At 39.7% G+C, this 22346-nt stretch overlaps 1 protein-coding gene across 3 annotated transcripts in view; it reads right to left on the bottom strand.

Moving 5' to 3' along the window:
* pak4 (p21 protein (Cdc42/Rac)-activated kinase 4) overlaps positions 1 to 22346 on the bottom strand; it is a 42215-nt gene that overhangs the window by 14277 nt on the left and 5592 nt on the right. Inside the window, exons 1-5 of one of the 3 annotated variants that reach the window (XM_046073136.1) lie at positions 17548 to 17836; positions 7509 to 7732; positions 6077 to 6288; positions 5624 to 5828; positions 2639 to 2872 (exon numbers count right to left, since the gene is read on the bottom strand). In XM_046073136.1, the coding sequence (XP_045929092.1) occupies positions 2639 to 2872; positions 5624 to 5828; positions 6077 to 6288; positions 7509 to 7715 (858 nt within the window). In that variant the 5' untranslated portion in view covers positions 7716 to 7732; positions 17548 to 17836. Of the gene's footprint in view, positions 1 to 2638; positions 2873 to 5623; positions 5829 to 6076; positions 6289 to 7508; positions 7733 to 17547; positions 17837 to 22346 lie in introns of those variants that run through there. The other 2 variants (XM_046073137.1, XM_046073135.1) reach the window with 2 other exon arrangements.

Genomic DNA, 22346 nt, shown 5'->3' on the forward strand with positions numbered 1-22346 from the left:
CTGACTCAGCCGACCTGATTTCCTCGGGCAGGCTGTTCCAGAGCCTCGGGGCCCCGACAGCAAACGCTCTGTCCCCTTTAGTTTTCAGTCGAGACTCTGGAACAGACAACAGACCTCTGCCCGAGGATCTCAAGGTACGTGCTGGTGCGTATGGGACTAAAAGTTCAGAAATATAACAAGGCGAGAGGCCATGAAGAGCTTTAAAAGTGATCAATAGAATTTTAAAGTCAATTCTAAAACATACTGGGAGCCAGTGTAATGAAGCTAAAATAGGAGTAATGTGGTCATATTTCTTTGTTCTGGTTAAAAGCCTGGCAGCTGAGTTCTGGACAGTCTGGAGTCGATCAATAGATTTTTGGGTTAAACAGGTGAAAAGGCTGTTGCAATAATCCAGGCGTGATGAGATGAAGGCGTGTAAAATGGTCTCGGTGTCCTTTAGTTAACATAGATCGAATTTTTGCTATATTTCTAAGTTGATAAAAACATGATTGAACAAGCTTTGTGGTGTGCTGCTCGAAATTTAAATTACTATCAAACCAAACACCAAGGTTCTTTGCCACAGGAGTAGTGTAACTCCTATCTGAAACTATACTAATAACAGCAGCATCAGAAATGAAAACCGCAGCAACAGAGGGCAGCAATGATGCTGTAATAATGCTATGTAGAATTAGCTACATTTACAGGAAGTAACATTAAATAGCCACATGTCATTACTATCTACTTGGTTCTATCATTATAAATACTGCATTAAAAGTACCAAGTAGCCACACAGTGAGAAAAATACATATTTATCCTGTTCGTTTTCCAATCATATCGTAGCCCTCATAATCATAATGAGGTGCCTAGAGATTCCCACGCCTAGAAGTGAGGCATCGTGATATCGAATCAAATCGTTGACAGGATAATCATAATCGAATCGTGAGACCAGTGAAGATGCACACCCCTAACTTACAACAACAAAAATATTAACACCACATTTACACAGTAAGAGGGGGTTGTTGGCATTTAATCCACCATCACAGGTTATTTCATTTTACTCCACGTTAGCGATGGGGATTGTACATTTTTATTGATTGGATTGACAATCCGATTCTTTATTGATACTTTACTATTATTTGGTGACGGTTATTTGGTAAGACCTGACCCAAGGTACGAGGAAAATATTCAATGTGCGATAACATTGTTATATATTGAGATGACATATGACTTGTGATAAATAAACAAATACGGAAGTGTGTATATTAACTGCCTGGTTGTTTTAAAATTAATTACAGGATTAGAATTGAAGATTTTAAATACAGCTAAATGTTGTTTCTGGAGCAGCAACATTGTGGTGACATTTAGAAGGAATTAAAACTCAGACTGCAGTCTCAGTTCCTCCTCCTATCTGCTGTTATTCACTGCCTGCAGGTATCCCTACCAGGCCAAAGGAGGAGCTGCTGGTTTGTCACAGCCAGCAGCTGAGTTTCTAACAATGTGACAAATTTTAAGACTACAGACCAGTCTATGCTCCAGACAGACAGCTTTCTATTTAGCTTGTTTTTAACATTTGGCTAATTGCCAAGCTAAGTTTGCTGTGCTTGTATGAAACATACAGGATGTGAGACCGGGGACAGAGATGATTAAATCAACCCTTTCTACATGTTTACCTTACAGACAGGTGGATTGATGAAGTATTGTCTTTTTACTCGCAAAGGTTTTATTGCACGTACTTACAGTAACGAGCGTAGCTGTCGGTAACTCAAGTAGTTTGGAGCTATTTACCTTCACCGTCTCCAACGAGACGTGGCAGCATCTTTCTCTGCTGCCGCTGTGTGCATGTGAAGGAGCCGACAGAGAGCAGCAGAGGCTGCAGCCTGATGATAAACATTCCGGCCTGTTTAATACCGCGTTTCGGTGCCATCATAGTTCTCTTATTCATCACGTTTCAAGTTAAATCAGATTTCACGCTCGAGACACAACGTTACTTTATAGGTCAGATCTTATTGATTTTCAGGTTTTGAGAAATTTTGGAACCGGATCTCGATCCCCATCTCTACTCCACCACGTTATCATTATACAGTATAATGTAATATAGTAATTCAGGAAAATCTAATTTGATAGAAAGGTCTGTTTTTGCCTAATCTAGCAAATTCAATACCTGAAATAAATCAAGGTACTTCATCAGATTGATGATATAAAAATCCAATAATACCTTAAAGACATCCTGCTCACTGATTTGCAGATTGCAAACTGAATTGGCCTAATACACACAGATACTAAATGGATAGTTACTGCAGTATAAATTGTATGGGAAAAGCTTTGGTTTAGTGTACATCGAAAATACAAATAACACAAATCAAACAATCCATAACATAATTCTGTAAAGCAATTTGCCACAGCAAGGTTGTTCTGCTTTTTTAAAAGCCCTGAACTCCATAAATCTAAAATAATGAGATCCAGGACAGAAGCAGCTAAATCTGACCTGGAGAACAAAGAGCAAGGTGACGGGAGCTATCATCCATCAGCCAGCAGCTCAATTTGCACCTGTCTGCCTTTTTCTCTCAGTCAATAGCTTCCCTCAGGGCTGCTGTCTCTCCTTGTGCCTGTACTGGCTGGAAACAGCCACCTGTCTTTCTGTCCATGCTGCCGTCCCTACCTGTCCTGTGGGGCTGCGTCCGCCCTCGCTGTCTGTCCTCGGGTAGGTGTTAAACGGCCGTGTGGTCTGTTGGGCAGTCTTCATCACCCCCTCTGTTACTGGCAGGTTTGGGGTGCGGATGTTGGGCCCAGAGAGAGGTCTCTTGTCCCTGGGAGACTGAGGGCTGCCATCCCGCACCATGTAGCTAGACTTTGGCCTGTGGTCACTGGGTTGATCCCTGTGAGGCACCTGCTCCTGAAGAAAGGCAGGGTTTGAGAGATGGAGGGATTAGTGGGATGTATGCAAGGAAAAATAGACAGAGAAAAAGATGCATAAATGAAGCTGTTACAATATCAAATTAAAACAAATCAAAGATACCTAAAGTGTTGTATTATTAACTAAAATCTACAAGGCTAGGACTTAATATATTGGTCTAGAAAAGGGGTCGGGAACCTTTTTGACTGAGAGAGCCATGAACGCCACATATTTTAAAATGTAATTCCGTGAGAGCCATACAATATGTTTAACACTAAATACAAGTAAATGTGTGCATTTTATGTAAGACCAACACTTTAAAGTACAATAAGTCTCTGAATTCTTTTTAATAACGTTGTTATGTTGTTGCTAACCAATGTTGAATAAAGTACTTCCTACCATTAATGCAACTTCTGGTGCTGCATGGTTTTGCTGATGGCTTTGTAGTCTGGTTGATACGTGGTGAGGTTAAGCTTCATGCAGGCGTTGAGACTTCCATCCGTTAAACGTGATCGTAGATTGGTCTTCATGTTCTTTAGATGTGAGAAAGACTGCTCACATGCATACGTAGAGCCAAACATTGTCAGTACAGCAATACTCACACGCTGAAGTGTGTGCTATGTGACGGGAAGCGCGTTCCAAGTCTGCGGGTTGAAGTTTTCTCAATTCTCCCCACTTGTGTTTGCTCGCCAACTCTGCTTGCTGTCGTGCAAGTCTTTCCAAATCTTCATTCAGTGACTTGAACTTATTCACCTACATGTCTGAGGCCTTCAGGTCAGCAGCTTGTAGCTCAAAATCTCTGGCGGAGACACCGGGGATGTAACTCAGCTCGACACTGTCCCCTGCACACTTGTGTGGATGGGTGATGAACTTAAAAAGACGAGCGCGCTCACGAAATTCTCCAAAGCGCGCTTTGAATGACAGCAGGAGATTAGATGTGAAGCCCGCTAGCTGCTGAAGATCAAGATGTTGAGCAGGGTCACTTGCTGTGCATGCATATTTAAACTGTCCCAGTTTTTCAAAGTGTAGTAAACGACCTGTTTCAATGTCAGCGATGAAGAGTTCCAGCTTGTTTTCAAATGCAAACACTGCTTGTTGAAGGGATAAGACGGTATTTCCAACGCCTTGCATTTTCACATTGAGCTGGTTCAGATTTTCAGTCATGTCCACGAGATAGTAGAACTTCAGGAGCCACTCAGTGTTAGCTAACTCAGGATGCTCGACATTTTTCATTTCAAGAAAAGTCTGGATTTCGCTCAGACAAACCTGGAAACTAAGCACCTTCCCTATTGACAACCAACGCACATTGCTGTGCAGAAGCAGACCAGGATAATTATTCCCAACTTCATATAGCAGTGTTTTAAACTGGCGATCATTTAAAGCTCAGGCAACAATAGTTGACCACCCGAATGACTAGCGACATCACCTCACCAAGCTGCTCGCCACACATCTGAGCACAAAGCGCCTCCTGATGTAGGATGCAGTGAAAACTTAGGATGGGTCTCTTTTCATGTTCATGAAGAAGCGCTACGAATCCTCTGTTTTTCCCCACCATGCACGGAGCACCGTCAGTACACACCGAAATAAGTTTATCAATCGGTAGATTTTTTTTCTTCAGCAAACTTCAGACTTGAATAAATCCTCCCCTCTTGTTGTCCCTTTCAAAGGTAAAACAGCAAGACTTTCCTCACGTAGTGTGTCACCGACAGCATACCTTGCAATCACGCTGAACTGGGATAAATGGCTTACGTCTGTTGACTCATCCAAAGCGAGAGAAAAGAATGGTGCTGCATTTATGTCCTTCCCTTGTGTTGCCTCAATTTGATTTGCCATCACGATGGTATGATCGTGAACAGTTCTTGCCGACAGAGGCATGTCTTTTATTCGCTTGATTATCTTGTCTTTATCTTTATCTTTGTCGTCAAAAAGTTCATTGGCAACATCAAGCATGAATGTTTTGGCATACTCCCCATCTGTGAATAGCTTTCCGTTTCTCACAATTGCTAAAGCACCAGCAAAGCTAACCGATTTCCAGTCACCTTGTTGTGTCCAAACACGGAGTTGCTGCTGACTAGCTTGCACTCTGCACAGTAGCTCTTGACATGCTTTATTCCTGCTGTCCCCCGCAGGATATTTCGATGCAAATGTAGTATTGCGTGTGTCGCTTTATATTTGACCGTTTCATCGATGCAATTTTATCATTGCATATTAGACACACTGCAGAACCTGCTCTCTCCACAAAGGCGAATTCCTCTGTCCATTCCTGCTAAAAAGTACGATACTCCTCATCTTTTTTTCTTTTAGCCATCTTCTTTGTCAAAAGGGTTTCTGCAATTAGCTAGCTAGCTGACTACTTGATTAAAAGGCGGGACATTTACTTTCTGACCTCACAACGACCCGTGTATGTTACGCATTATCCAATAAAAATTTGGTGTTGTCCCGGAGTACAGCTGTGATTGGCTCCAGCCACCCGCAACCATGAACATGCGCGGTAGGAAATGAATGGATTGAAATACATGAGAATGTTTTATATTTTTAACGTTATTATTTTTGTTTATTAAAGATTTGTCTGCGAGCCAGATGCAGCCATCCAAAAGAGCCACATCGGGCTTGCGAGCCATAGGTTCCCGACCCCTGGTCTAGAAAATAATGACTACAGGAAAGAGAGCCGTGTCCTATGAACAGCAATGTCCATATAAAGAATCTTATTACTAATAACTATGAAGATGAGGTGCTGGGTCCAGTCCCTACCTTGTCCCGGTCCCGATGCTCCCTGTCTCTGTGAGGGGGAGGAGGAGGGCCGGAGCCTGGTCTGTCTCTGTGGGCCCTGCTGGGCTCTTGGCCCCGAGGCTGCTGCTGGGGACGACCCTGGACTACCTCATCCCACTGCGGACGGATTACGTGCTGACCCTGGCGGGGGTCACCGCCACTCTGGGGTTCTGGTCTGGTTCGGTCTCTGAGAAGGAGAGCGATGCAAACATCAGTACAGATACTCGTGGTGCAACAGCTCGTTGGTTTGTGTTGATAAAATCTCTACTTTGCTCCTGTTCGTAAAATAATGATGCCACAACAAACAATCCGTGCTATATCCCACTTCTAAAGAAACAATCAGCGAGTAAATGCACAATAATGAAATGCTTCAACTTATTTGTGTTCAAAATATGTGCCATTTACTCCACCCGGAGCTGCAGTTTGACAGCTTACCTCTCTTGTCTTTCTGGTTGTGAGTGGTGGCGGTGGTGAGGATCTCCGTTCTCCTGCCCTCCTCCTCCTGAAGAGCTCGAGTCCTTGCGAGGCTGGATGGGAGGGCTGCCTCGTCGCAGGGAGTTGGAGCGAGTCACAGACATGGTGTCAAACTCATCCAACAGCCATGTTAGAGAGCCGTCCACTCCAAGTTTGTTGCCACGCACAATTGTCTGTAGATTTGAAGGAGAGAAATAAAAACAAAAAAAAAAAACCTTGGTGGACAGAGGATGAACAGATGAGAACACACAAAGCGTCTTGTCTGAATCACTTTGGTAAAAAACGGTTTGAAAATTTCACATCGCAATATTAGTGACCAAAATTATCATGGTTATCAGTATTATCACGGTATTGTAAAAATGTGCCGAAAAAGTACTGATACACACACTGAAACTATTTCAACAAGTTTTATTTTGTTAACTACAAATAAAATAGCAATTTTATTTGCATAAACATTAAAATAACCAATAGCCAATATCTTGTGTAAACATATTAAAACCATCTAAGTGTGCATTATCAAGATTTTATATTATATCGGTAATGCAATGACCCCGTGCACAATTACATTAAAACAATTAAGTCTTCAGAAGACAGTGATAGTAACTGCAATGAGCCCAACAACTGACATAAATACAGGAGGAGTCGATAGTATTTCTCCTGTTCTGACACTTTTACAACTAATTTGATAGCCGCTGGATTAAAAATGAACAAGATATGCTGGTTGGTTGACTAAACTGCATAACCTGTTATCATGTGCAGTGGACGAATAGAGTCTGCAGGCACACGTGTAGCGTTTTTACAACAGCAGCTAACACTGAGAGCTTCAGTTTACTGTTAGCGTCAGACAGACAAACCAAAGCTAAAAGTTAAATCACCCTGTGTTCACTATAAGGTCATTTTCTTCAATCAAGTTTCCCTCAGCACTCTCATAAAATCTCTGCAGCAACCCACGTTGCATACTGCGCATGCGCGCCTGCTTCTGGGAGACTGTCGCTAACTTCGACTAATGCTAGACATTATTTGCTGCGAGTTTGTAATACCGTGGTGACCGAACCCGGTTATCATTAGTTAAAATTGTTTGTACTTCAATAATTAATATTTTAAGTATCAAAGACATTCCTTCAGAGCCTTCCAGCTAAGATTTACAATTAGTGCCGCCAAGTTTATTAGTGCAAAAGGAAGACTCAACTTGACTGTTTTACCTAAATTTGGCTTTTGAAGACCAAGGCACTGCAGTGACCATGCAAAAGTCTTGGCTACCTAAATGTCAGTCTCATAAGTTATAATTTAGTCAAAATGTAGCTCAATCTAGTGGCCAAAATTCACAAACTGATAAAACAAGAATTCATGACATTCAATGACAATTTTTGAAAATGTATCATTTTCCGCTCACCCCCACCTTGTGTGGCTCCACGGCAGTGATGACATTCACATCGATGAAGGGTTTGGGTCTTTTGGCGGTGTCTTCGATGAGCGACTGCCATTGCCGTGGCAACCCGACAAACTTCTGCTCCTGCTCGTCAAAGTCAGTATGAACGCGATGCTCGAAGTTGGATGGAGCAGAGATCTGGATACGAGATTTCTTCTTTTTAGTGAACATGATGGCGGCTGAGGCAGCTGCAGGGAGGAAGCAGGAAAGAGTGAGGATAAAATGCAAATGTAATGCTTCCGAAGGACATATGTAAATCATACCATACATACATGCCCTAAGCATGCAGACAGGCATGGACGGAAACTTCAGGAATCACTCAACCACTGTCTTGACTTCACTGCCAAGAATATGTCAGGTACATGTGAATGTAAAAATACACCTGGTCCAAACAGCATTTAAAATGCACATGGATTGCAGGCTGGTGTCCTATAAAAATGCAATCAATGATTGAGAGGGTAAAACCATTTAAAGCCTATTTCGCATAATTCTCAGTGATTCACTTAAGTTTATCATCATAACAGAAGTTATCTCAGGGCACTTGTCATATAATAGAGCAGGTCTAAATTTACTCTTTATGGCTGACAGCTTACAAAGCAGCAACCAAACTGGTGTAGACCAAAAAACAAGGCCTTATTTGCAAAACTCACATCACCATGATAAATATTATTTGTACTTGTGTGTGTGTGTGCATGTGTGTGTAGTTCAGAAAATAAATAACCACACAACTGGTTTATTCAGGCCCATTGAGCAATTAGCAGAGTACTGGCAATAAACCAGTCGTGACCTTTAGCTGAAGTTCATCAGCAGGCTCAACAATAGGCTCACTGCTGGTCTACCATTAAAGACAGGAAGACTGCTCCTACTCCAGTATTTCCTAATGAGCTTGGTAACACAACCAGCCTGGAGGGGGGACAAACATCAGAGTAACATCTTCAATAAGCCATATCCTCGTCATCACTTGCTGCTTTTCTCGCCGTCTCTCAACACTGAGACTGTCAAAGCTCCGGTGTCACTCTGTGCTATGCAAGTACATTCAAGACTGTACAGTCCACTCTGCTGTTGACAGCTCACTTTCTGTCCACTAAACCAGATGCATACTCCATTGTGTGCTTTATTTAAAAATAATTCTGACTTATCAGAGTATGAAAGTGGAAGAACGATGATGACATTTTCCTGTGAGGGCAACTGACAGCTGCAGTAGGACTGGAATCCACGGTGGGCTGCTGTTGGTCCCAACCAAAGTAACATTATAAATAATATTTTTGGTCATCTATACACCGAGTCAACTAGGGGGACAAAATATTGGACACATGAAATACTCCAGTCCAGTACAGCATCACCACAAGGTACAGAATTAAAATGTACCATCAAACGACGAAGTCGACATCTCGTCGACACAAGCCTTTATCACTAATGTGTCATCTAATGTGTCACTGTCGGGAAAGGACATGTATAAATAATAAAATTAATGATGGCTGAATTATTCCTTTTACCTGCTTTGGTTTCCTGTGCTTGCTGGCTCACTGTCACAATGTCATGTTTTACAAGGACACTTCAATAGAACAGAGCCATCATTAATAATCTGCATGTATTCTATTACAGGACAAAATATCTGCAGAGTAGACGTATTGTCAACTAAAGTTCTATAATTAATAGGGCTGGGCACGTTGCAGCGTTAATTAATTAACGCCGATACATTATTTTATCGCACATTAATACAGTTTTTATTATTATTTTGAAAGTCCATTCTTCACTGACTCTGAATACACTGTACAGTAAAACCATGGGTCACAGGAGGAGTGGGATGGGTATCAGCCTGCAAGTCACAACGTAGTCGCTTGGCCACGCAGGGTTGCTCTTTCCTCAGGTGAACAGGAGACAAGCGAGTAAACGGCAGGAGCTCTATGGATAGAAACTATGGCAATGGCTTCTGTGCACTACACAGCTGTAGCCTATTTAACTTTTATTATTTTTTAATGTGTATTTTTTTAATTTCCCTATGGTGCTTTTAAACTTTTTTTTATATTTCCCTGTTGCTTTTATGTTTTATGTAAAGTACTTTGAATTACCTTGTTGTTGAAATGTGCTATACAAATCAACTTGCCTTGCCTTTACCGGATAGGCCTTCATCTAGTTTTACGGGGATGCTCTGCCATGCAAATTCCCTCCTGTTGATGTCCTATTTAGTAAACAGTAATAGATTCTGGAAACTTACAACAGCGAGGATCAGTCTCTCTTCCAATGATTTGTGCTGCACGTCGCATACAAAAATTTCAAGACAATTCAACTTCGGCAGCGGGCGGGCATGTGCGTGAGACGACCACTAATAATTAAGTTTCACAAATTCTGTATTTATTGTAGAACTGTTGTTCTGGATATTAAATACAAATAATCACATACAATATGGGTCAGAAAAGTCCCCTTGACTTTAGTTTTCAATTTTAACATTCAAACTTTCATATTATCTTACTGTAAACCAATTACAGGAACAAGTGCATTATCACCGATATCCCCACTTAATCAATGAAATCACTGATATCTGCTGCTATAGAGGCTGATTGGAATGAAAACCTTCATATGGAAGGAAAACTCTGATGTGAATTTACATACTATCCTCTGAAGCACTGCTCACCACTTTTGGTTTGGGTCTCAACAGTCTCCCTCTCTACCGTGCTGCTTTGTCAGTGGGTATCAAATGAGACACTCCCAGTAGTCAAATAGAGGCTCACTGGTGATCAGTGTTATAAGCAGAACCAGACCCTGCTGGGCAGGAGACCAGAGGGGACAACAGGAGCGGTGGGGTGCTTGACCCATTACATTCTCTCTCTGTTCTTCTCTCCTCTTGTTATTCTACAAAATATTGTGCCAAACTCAGCCCATTTACTCAAAAAGAAAAGAACAAAAAACAGGGGAAGTTAAAAACAAGGCAATGAAAAAGATGAGAGGACCAGAAAGGGACGGGCGGATGGTGGCGGGCGAATGGAGTGAGAGGGCGATCTGGGCGGATCATGAGTAAGAGGGCATGAGTCATGTTGCCGAGCTCACAGTCTGCAGTGTTAATAAAGCCTTTCACAGCAGGAGTGTTTGAAGTCTAGCAGGACCCGCCCAGGAACACACTGAGAAAAGCAAGCTTCAGAGCCAACAACGCAGTCTCAACAGCGCCAACACAGAACATCAACATAACACAGTCTCTCCTACAAATAGCACAGGCATCGGTATATCTCTGAGCTATTGCGCATGTGATAACTATCCATAGTGTCAGTTATTCCTGAATACTTTTGATTGTTATTACATTGTGCAAAGCCAGCAGGACAGTGCAATACATAAAAGGGTCAACAGTATTTTACACACCAAAAAAGCGGTACGTTGCTTAGCTTAAATGCAGGAAACTCCTGTCAGCTTCTCCAAACTGGGGGCATGCCGACCGCTGTCTAATGTAAACAATACACTTGACTATGCATGTACATTATGTGTATGTGTAAGTGCCTCATACAACCCCATTGTAAAAAATCAGAACAAACCCTTTAAGATAAATGTTCAGTTACTACCCTGAAAAGAAAAACAGAGTTCATCTCCACCCAAACACTAACTCTTTACAGCGAGCTTACAACACTGATGGCAAATGCCTCTTTCCAGTCATAATGAGTCTGGTGACAACTGTGAAGAGGCGTATAAATCACTGTAGAGACCTATCATTAGTGTTCAGCTGAGACAGCAATACAGTCAATCAATGCATTTGACTCCAGGACACAGATAGTAACTATTGCCTTAAGGAAGGATGACATGAATGAGGTGGCTGGAGAAATCAACACATTACCTACGGAGTACAATAACATAAATCGATATGTAGATTCACTGTATAATTTATCTGCAAGATGGGAACGGTTAAGGCTGTTAATTAATGGCTTGAGTCCTAATATCTTACTGAAAGCATAAGTAGTTTCATCAGACCGTAAATCTGAACAAAATATTGTCATGTGGAGATTGAGAATGACACTGAACGTTTCATATTCACAGGCAGTGGTCTGGCTGTGAATCATGGAGGATTGTGGCTTTCAGACCCTGAGATTTTTGCAGCATCTGGAGATATCTAGAACTGTTAGCTTGAGGGTAAGGCGGAAAAACAAGATTTTACTGCTGCTGTCAAGAGCCAGAACTCAATAACGAATGCCAAGTAGCAAACAGATTATTATGACCTCAAAGATCGTGACAGAGACCTTTATTTACTTGGTGGCATGCACATAGTTTGTATTATAAAACATAACAGTTTGTGTGTAAATGGAGAGCTTTATGTGTGAGCTCAATGTGTGTCTGGGTATGCAATTCAGTGTAGCTCATTTAAAAGCCAATAAATGTGCGTCAAGAAATAACAACAGAGATGCAGGCTACAAGACAATTATACAACCCATTTAGTTTACCACACTATGGGTTTTAAAATGAGAATGTGAACACTTTTATTTTGATAGAAAATGGTGAGGCTCAGATACAAAATATATATTTTCCCGTATCGCACAAGATTTGTGCAGACAGACAGAGAGTTGGACAGGTGAGCTCCAGGCATACAAGGAGAGTGATTTACAGCTGCAGCAGGTGTACGGTCTACACAAAAAGCTCAAAGATAAAGTGTGGGGTCTCGAATCGAGGAATATAGTATGGTCAACAAATGTGGTGTGGCTTTGGAGGGAAAAATCTTTTTACCTGATGCTAAAACAGTAAAAGAGCTTTACTGGTGCACCCTGCCACCCACTCAAACAGTTTTAATGCTCACACAGACAGAGTAAACCAGAAGCTATATAGGGCCCCTCCTCTCAAAGAGCAAAACAAGCAGGTCCCTCCCTGAACACAACAATCACTGTAGTTATAGCTTCCCTGTGTTTTCCTCTCCCTCCTACTCAAAAAATCCATCACTCTCTCATCACAGTCTCCCTCAACCCCCACCATTACCCTCAAACTCTCTTTCTGCTCCCTTTAATAGTCTCCCACCCTCCCCCCACTTTTCCTCTCTCCCCTGAACTCAACCTAGCAGCAAAGGGGGAGAGAGAGAGGCAATGCCGCCCACGTATGCCTGGCTGAACAGTGAGAAAGCCTGTCTGGTCAGTGGGCCAGAGAAAGGCTGATGAGCTCTGGATGAAGCTGCTGTCCTCTGGCCTGATTCAAGTATTGTACATGGGTGGTCCACTCTGAAAGACAACGTCAGGCACAACAGACCTATTTAACTGCAATGATCTAGTCGGGTATGAAAAGGTTCTGAATAGGAACCAGATTTAAATGCATAAAAGGTTGTGAATTTGTTAGGAAACCTGCTTTTTGATTTTGCTTATTGATTCCTGAAAGCAATTCTAAACCAGGATCTTCATCTCAAGCGCATGGTTGATCTTAACAAAAGACAGTGGCGATATAGCATCTTGTAATCTCTGCACAAAAATAAATTCATGCAAGAGAGGAAATCTCTTTAACATTACAAAGGACCAAAAAGAAAGGGCAAATATTCCCAGACTTGGAATCAAGTCTGCCATAACATCTATCTTTGCAAAGTTTGTAATAGTTAAATAGTTCAGTTTTGTGGACATTGTTTAAAAAAATGTGTGAATTAAATTTCAGGTTTTACTGAGGTGATCGTTTGAGGTGGTGGTGTTGAATACTGAGAGGTGTTGTTCTTCCCATTTCCAAACTGGAGGGTAGCAGAATATTAGAAATAGAGTTGCAACGATTAGTAAATTAATTGAGTAGTTGTTAACTATTAAATTAATTGCCAACTATTTTAAAAATCAATTAATTGTTCTGAGTCATTTTTCTAAGAAAAAATGTCCAAATGTCAGCTCCTCAAATGTGATTATTTCCAGGTTTCTTTACTCGTCTTTTAAAGTAAACTAAATTTAAAGTAAACTAAAGTAAACTTTGTGTTGTGGACAAAACAAAACATTTAAGGACATCACTATTTTTTGACATTTTATAGACAACTAATTGATCAGTCGTTAAAATGACAGACAGACGGCATCGATAATGAAAATAATCGTTAGTTGCGGTCCTAATTAGAAATGCCACTGAATATCATGCAGTCTACAACGACATCACTAACTATGATCTCAATGCTAAAACAGTTTAATTTAAACATTCCCGCCAATGTCTACAAAAGCTGAAATTAGGACCTTTGTAAAGTTATTCGTTATGGCAGGGCTGTTGTATTGGACTGCATTGGACACACTGCAAAGTCATGTAAAATAATAAAATCAAACTAAAAAATCTAAATTTCAACTACTGGGAATCAAAAACATTATCTAAACTTATTACAATCCATTTACACTGTGTTTTCAGTACTTACTAAAAGAAAAATGTTTGCTCTCTCTAATACAATGTTTAGTTGTCAATTGTTAGCATTGAAGTTAAGGTAGGCAAATAATTCTAGAGGCACTGTGTTGAAATTCTCCTGACAGCAATCAATAAAAAAAATTCTCTGACACAAAAAAGACAAAGATCAGGGATCTGTGGGTGTCGCTAGCAAGTAAGTAATAACTGTGTCATCAAATTAGGTCCGCCTTGCCTGGATTTTAGGAAACTGAAAGACACCGTTTCTTTGAAAACACCTCATCAGCTTCAGGAATGACAAAGAGAACACGCATCACACATTTCCTCCCTCCAGTCTCATGATTTTCTATCTGCGGCTCCAATGAGGCATAGCTTACATAATTATACTAACATACTTAACTATTCTGAATATGTACTGTGAACACTTCTATTCAGTTACCACAAGTTTTAAGTGTTGCTGACTATGTCCCTTATTTAATGCAAAACTCTGATGTTTACGGACTTTGGGAACAAGTTTAATTAATGCATAGAAACGCTCTTGTTCACATAAAAAGGCCAGAATGAGTGATAAATCCCTAACTTTTTTATAGCCAACCACATTTCTAGAATTGAAGCAATAAACAGCCTCTAAATTATGGCTGGTGACCTGCCAAGGCAACTGGTACACAAAGTTACCAGGAAAGGCAAAAAAAAACAAACATTACCACTGTTTGTCAAGTGTCTTTTTACTCACACTGGATTTAATATAGAGTATTTTTACTTAAGTGGTGCGTTGAGCAGCTCCCAAGTTAAAAAACGAACACATGTATTATTACTTAAATGGAGACGGGACACAGACGTTGATTTAAAAAGTGAGACACCAAAAGGCAGACAGCAGCGTTCAGGTTACCGTTGTTGTTAAGGTGCTCTTACATTAGCTTGCTGGTGCTGAATCAGGGGTGATAATTAATAGCCTGTTCTCTCACTACCGCAAAAACAGACAACCACACACACACAGGACAGCACCTCTCCCAGCCTTTCCCAGATTTATAAAGTGCTGTGCAAACATACTGCACACCGTGTGACCTTGGAACTACTGACTGCTCTAACAACCATCAGCCTGCTCAGCGGTGGAAAGTAACTTAGTACATTTACAGCAGTACTATATTGAGGTACTTGTGCTTTACTTGAGTATTTCCATATTAAGCTACTTTAGACTTCTATGCCACTGGAGTGTGATCCACTGGACTAAACTACCTAACTCTAAAGTACTTTCAGGGGACATTTTACTGCAGCATGATTACTTTTACTTTTGATACTAAGTATATTTTGCAGATAATACATAGGAACTTTTATTTAGGTAGGATTTTAAATTCAGGACTTTTACTAGTGATGGAGTATTTTAACATGGTTGTATAGGTAATTTTACTTTTCTGACTACTTCTTCCACCACTGTGTGTGTGTGTGTCTTCAACATAAGGCTGAGCAGGCCTGCTTACATCTGTCTACTATTACAGTAAATTAGGTAGTGGTTGTTACACTAACTTAATTTCCCATGACATGAAACTGCATCAACCATCTGATGCAGAGCCGATACGACAACAGATTTCAGTCATTATTAGAGCACAGAGAAGATCTGGTCAAAACAGAACATCACACACTTATGGCCTCTCACAGAATGTCTACACTTCAACCGCGTTCCCTGGTGTTAAGGTGCGTTCCCACCGAAAGCGACTCCAGCATTTTTGGCGGCTTGATTACATACAAACTCAATGCAAAGACGCAAATTCTAGCGAATTCGCTCCGGGCAGCGCGAATGAGGCGTTTGTCGCGCAATTCGCTGGTTCGCGCGAGTTCAAATTTTTTGCTTGACGCGATGTTGCGAAAACCTATCAGCAGTGAGATTGTCCAAACGTTAGCGGCGGCTTCGGAGCGTTATTTGTAGAGGACTAGGCGAGCGGTGTAATGACAATCCACTGGACGACGGGGAGCTGCATAGCAGCATAGCATAGCCCTGATCGATCCGAACTCCAATCAGAAAACACGTATTTTGAAAGTTGTCCGTTTATTGCAATTAAATCACAGCCAAGGGTTTACTTTGTGTTCATATAGCTGTAGTATGCGTGAACACTCAAAATGTCCAGCGGTCAAACTCGCGCGAGTAAAGCGAGGCGAATATTAAATTCACTTTCGGTGGGAATGCACCTTTAGAACTCGGGCTAAGAAGTGAAACCCTAAATATTAGGGAGAGACCGATTAATCAAGTCAATATCTAGCATTTTTAGATAATCAGCATCAGCCAAAACCTGCACTCATGAGGAATTATAAATAACTTTTCTTCGTTTTGATCTCTCTCTCTCTCTCTATATATCTATATATATATATATATATATATATATATATATATCTATATATCTATATCTATATATCTATATCTATATATCTATATCTATATATCTATATCTATATCTATATCTATCTATATATATCTATATCTATATCTATATCTATATATATATCTCAGCCACCCTGCTCTCTAAATATCTGCATCAGCCATTAAAAAAAAACATATTCGTCAATCATGTTTAATGTTTTCAATTTGAAGGAGCAGCTGTGATTGAATATCTGCATATTCTGGACAGAAGACCAGCCTGAAATCACAACACTGATGGAAACTGACACAGGGGAACAACTCTGGCCCAATACTGACAACAGTGACACTATTGTTTAATATCCATAATTAGAATTTAATTTGGTAGAGAAAACATTTTATTGATTCCAATCCATCTTTGAACAAATCATTTAGGTTTAAACCCTGACTTGAAGACATTAATAAAATAAAAATAAAATTATTATAATATACTCAAATTTCGGTTTTTGAAAGACAATTTAGATATTTGCTCTGTAGAAAAATACCCATCTGAGTGTTCTGTACATTATTAATGGGGAAAAAAGGATTTGTGAGTCTTTACTGAATCTGTGTATTTTACCAACAAGCAAAGCAGTTGTAAGAACCAAATCACAGATCCTACAATAACAAATATACTTTAAAAATACCTAAACCACAGATTCTCTCATTCAAAAATGAGCAAGCACTTTTTAAGCCCACCTTCATGAATCTTATATCAGACTAGGAACTCCAAACTACCCCCTTTTGTTAAATAACATTTGTTAAATAAAATGCATGACACAAACTGCCTGCACATGAGGGCACAAGTACCAAACTTCCTACCAACGTTTAATACAAGGTCGCACTAACCCCCTCTTATCGCCATGTGTCACAAACACTTGTGCAAAGAGACAGATGACCGGGAGTCCAACAGCTGTCTTGACAGTCACAAATATGAGCAGTCGGTAGCAGGTCTGAATGGCAACAGTCAGGGAGAGGAGGGAGGACAGTTAAAGGAGACAGTCAGTTCCCTGCTTGGCTGATCGCTACCTCCCTTCCCACCAGGCAAACAATAAAGTTACTATGCTTTTTTTCCCCCGGACTCACAGTTAATCCCTACTGTGAGATTTTAACAACAGACTGCTGTTGTTGAGGCACAGATTAAAATCCACTCGGTCCCAGGAGCGCCAGCACAGTCCTATCAGAAGTTGTAACGTACAACTCCAACTCTTAACTTGCTTTACGCACGACGCACCGGGACTTAAAATACAATCCAGCGATATAAACGTGTATAAAACTAAATTATTTGCTGTCGGGAATACTCACTTTTAGCCGCAGGTACTGTTTCTGCCAGCAGCAACACGCTATCCACCTGATCTCATGACGGAAACGCAGCTAAGGACGAGGAGGGAAAAAACAGAGTCCCTGCCTGCAGAAACAAAGTTGTTTCCGTGAAGAAAATTAAACTCGGAAGCGTCGTTACAGCTTCATGTAAAACTGAATCGGACGCCGTGACAGGTACGGGACGTTAGCGTAAAAACACACATACTGAAAAATGTAAGTGTTGTAGCTTAGGGCTGTAAATACAAAGTGTGTCGCATTCCTATGGTTTCAGCAAAACGCGGCCCAGTATCATGACGTCACGGGGGAGGGAGGGAGAGAGAGAGAGAGAGAGAGAGAGAGATTAACACGGGTCTATTTGACAAATACTGACAAGTTTTGCCTGTCACGCGTAATTAATCTGCCATCACAGGTGTGTATACCTGTACTGTCAGGTGATGTGACTCTAGGTTGACTTTAGGGCTGCAACTATTTTTGTTGCTTCCCATCAATTAACCTGCCGATACATTTTTCAATTAAGGTGAGACACCACAGTCAAATTGTGATAATATACCAAAAGGCCAGACATTTACAAAACAGTTGAACAAAATTTTGATTTTTCGTTGATTTATTGAAAATATACCACTGGTGTGTTATGGACCCTTTTTTCCCCACAGCTGTACAGATAAAATGCCACATAAAAATGAGAATGATAAAAGACATTTAAAAACCCTCTGTAAATGTCTTGCTATCATGCCTAAGAAACAGTGTAAAATTATGATGCTCTAACTGCTTTGAAGGTGAGAAGGTGACTTGGCATACAGGAAATGACATTTTGAGAAAACATCTTTTAAAGATATGCTAACGCAATACAAACACACTTTACGATTTACGACAAAAAAATTACTGTTTGTGACGTGAACACCTCTCTTATAGATATGACATTTTAATAAGCTAACATTGTGCTCTAGAAAACAAACTTTCAAATGATATATGATTCAATATGGTTAGTTTTTAAAAGATCGGTCAAAAAGTGCCAACAAAGATGAAATTTACGCAATCTGAAGTTGACGAACTTGGTGTAAAAATAATGTTTATATATATTATTCAAGGTTTTTTGTACTTTTTATTAAAGTATGGTAATACTAATTGCAAAATAACTTGAAATATGAAAATGGTTCTAACATGGTTTTTGAAATGTGCTCTATAAATAAAGATTATTATAATTATTATTATTATTATTATTATTATAGTAAAAATCTTAACCTATGTACTAACATTTAAAACTACATAATGTACAGTGTTTTGCTCTCCACACAAGTGATTATGTTACTATTTATTTATAAATGCACAAATGAGTTTTGAATTAAAGTTTCTGTGCGAGAACTGTAGGCTTTATTTTATTAAGTTAAGAGGTATCCAAAATTAACATTAGCAACAAGGTGACACCCTCAGAGGAACTGTTTTGTCCAACCAACAGTCCTAAACCTAAAGATATTCAGTTTACAATATCACACAGAGAAAAATTTACTTAAACAATTCAAAGCAGTTGTAATAATGGATTGTGTCAGCTCTAGTAGATTTGAATGGTATTTAGGTGGAGTTAAAGTTGATCTACTGATCTGATAAAAACCACAGACCGACCATTACAGTATTATATATTCACTGCTTCAATTCAATCAATTAACAGCACATGAATGCCCCAAATGCAAATATTATTAATTATCACATGTAATATAATGAGGCGGATGTATAATATTTTCACAGATAAGCTTTTAAACAATATGACTCACTTTGACAGCCTCTGACAGTATGGTTCAATGATTGCTATTCACAGCTGTTTGATCAGAGCAGGGTACCGTGAAATACCGTTTCTACCTGCTAATATAAACAGATCCATCACCGATGGACAGATATTACGATACACACACATAGCTGTGAGTCAAGGCTAAATGACAAAACACATTGTAAACAAAAAAAACAACAACACTGGCCTACCAATCGTGACAGCAGTTTTAAATCACAAACTTAAATGCTTAAATTAATTCTTAACTCTGTGGCCCGCATAGCTTCTCATGGAGTTATGCCAGTCTAATCACCACAAGTAGCTGCATACTTTAAAGTAACACACATGGAGGTAAAACAGGTGGATAAACACCGCTCTCAGAGGGATACTTCAAAGAAAGGGATACTTGCAGAGAAACAGAAAATCATTACACAAACCTCCTCTTCTACATTTCATCCTGAGTGGCTTCCTAAATAAAACTAAACGTTGCATACTAGTTTTTATGGATGTCTTATTGCCATACTAACCAATGTTTAACAGTACAAATAGCACAGTGGTTATTTCAGCCTACCAGTTCATTTATTTACTATTAGTAACTGAGCAAATATTCCTGCTGCTTTAACATTTTAATAAACGTCCGTATTCTCTTTGAATTTAACATCAAAACATACATTAAAGAAAAGAAATCTGATCAGATTATAATAGTAGGTCCTCATCACAGCCAGCCTAATTGAGTACTGTAAAACATGTCCATTTGTTTCCTCATCTATTATCGACTATCCAACAGACTACAACGTGTCATCAATAAGGAAAAGGCCTGTTGTCAATACAGCAGGAAAGAGCTTCACTCAACGTATCAGAGCCAGAAACACACAAACAAGCCAATCCCGAGGCTGAGTTCAAACAAAGCGTGTGGTTCTGCAGCCAATGAGGGCTGACTTCCAGGTTGTGGAATGTGGACGGCGATAAAGACTGCAGCGAGAGCACACAAGCAAGCTCACACATACTTCAGCACACATACAGACACGGGGCCAGCTAGTTTGACTGTGCACAAGACCTTCAGACCTTTGCTTCCCCTGCACTTACTGAAGTTTGCTACAGGGCATTCATGAGCTGCCTACAAGTTCAATGATGAACGGGATGCTAAAGGTCACCATACACTAAAACATTTAAAGAGAGAGAGAGTACAGGTATACAAAACAATCAAAGATCTTCTGCTAGATGAGCGCAGCTATGGATGCAAGCTGAAACAAAAACAAAACAAGGGTTTTGAGTCTCTGGTCAAGACCAAGAATCCAAAGTACAGGCAGTCTCACTGTACCAAATAGAGTTTAATCAAATTAATCTGATGCATTTAAAGACCTGTCACTTACAATGCAACATCGCACCAATTTTAGTTTTTACATAAACATTGAAAGAAAAAACTTAAGGGTGTGTTTATGGTACACATGTACTCCCATACATTGGGAACAGTAAGGTGTTGCATATCAGCCGTGCATCTAGTGTTGATCTAACTTGTTTACTCTGACTGCATTGTGTGCCATTCCTCCTCCCTTCTGTAACATTCAATAGAAAAGCATACAGACCAATTTTTATTGAACAAAGTGTCACTTTAATACTTTTTGCTGCTTTGATCGAAAGCAGCCAGCAACATAAGCTGAGCTTCACAACGACTCTTTAGAAACCTACGGGTGACGTCATGGACACTACATCCAAGTTTTATAGTCTACAGTTAAGACAGGTAATATCCTGAATGCTTCATATAAATGTACTCATGATCAAAATCATATTGCGGTTGACAATAATTACACTCGTCATCACTTGTTGATGTCCCATAAACACAAAGTTAAACATCAAAGCATACTGTAGAACACATGACTCAGTAGCACCATCATTACATGGTGATGGCATCTTGTCAAAAACTGCATCTTGTCAAACATCATATCAATCTCCCTATCATTAGTGAGGCCAGTCAACACTCCATCATCTGCAAAACAGTTCTGCAAGGAAACACTTTTCTCCCTCTTCAGCATCTGCCTCTGTGTTGTTCACGAGCAAGTGAAGTCTACGGACGATAGGTTTTCAAAGTTTGGACATTTTCATGCCAGTGGTTCCCTCAGCAATCTTATTTATTTATTTATAGCTCTATATTTAACCAGGAGAGTCTTGTAATTAAGAACCTGGCCAAGACAGGCCGCAGCATGAATAAAAACACAAAGGTACAAACAAAAGGTGACAAGCATATTGAGCTCTCATTTCAAAAGAGTCAGCTCAGCTTCACAATTTGATAAATTAAAAACATTTATATCTTAAAGGAATCTGCCTCTAATTATTTCATTTTTTACTTAAAAGCTTTTGAATTTTAGCATAAAGAAAATCGGAGAACGCTAAGAGTACTGCCTGCCACTTTTCTGCATGATAGGAACACATAGGTACGATGGTAGCAGACAAAGAATTGCCTTACAAATTAAGATGTACCAATGACCAGAGCAGACCATCCTACCCGAGACGTCACAGTGCGAATCAGAGCTTTACAACTGGTAATGAACCTCTAGGAAGCATGGTAAGCTGTTTCAACCATATGGAGACTCTGAGAGGAGTAACGCATATATAAAAAGATCATCATAGTTCAGCACAAACAAAAAAAACATTAAAAGAAAAACTAAACTGTGAAAAACTTTAAAAGTAGGGCTGCACAATAAAACAATAAGCATAATTATTCTGATATAGTTTTTTTCAATAACTATATAACAAATGTTCAATAAATATTCAATAAATGTTTGATTTTATTCACTTGAATCATCCACAAATTAGGACTTTTTTTTATTAAGATGTTTATTTTGTTGAGGAAAAATGACCGAAAAAAGCTTTTACTTAATTTTACTCGTACATATTTGCTGACAAATATTTTATCATAAGTGTTTTGAATGTTCTACCTCAGATTTGTGAAGTGATCCACTGTTTGGCCTCAAGTGTTGACCATAAAGAAGAGTTTAAACCACAATTAACCATCAGGTTT

Source organism: Micropterus dolomieu, linkage group LG17, assembly GCF_021292245.1.
Source record: "Micropterus dolomieu isolate WLL.071019.BEF.003 ecotype Adirondacks linkage group LG17, ASM2129224v1, whole genome shotgun sequence".
Lineage (NCBI taxonomy): Eukaryota > Metazoa > Chordata > Actinopteri > Centrarchiformes > Centrarchidae > Micropterus > Micropterus dolomieu.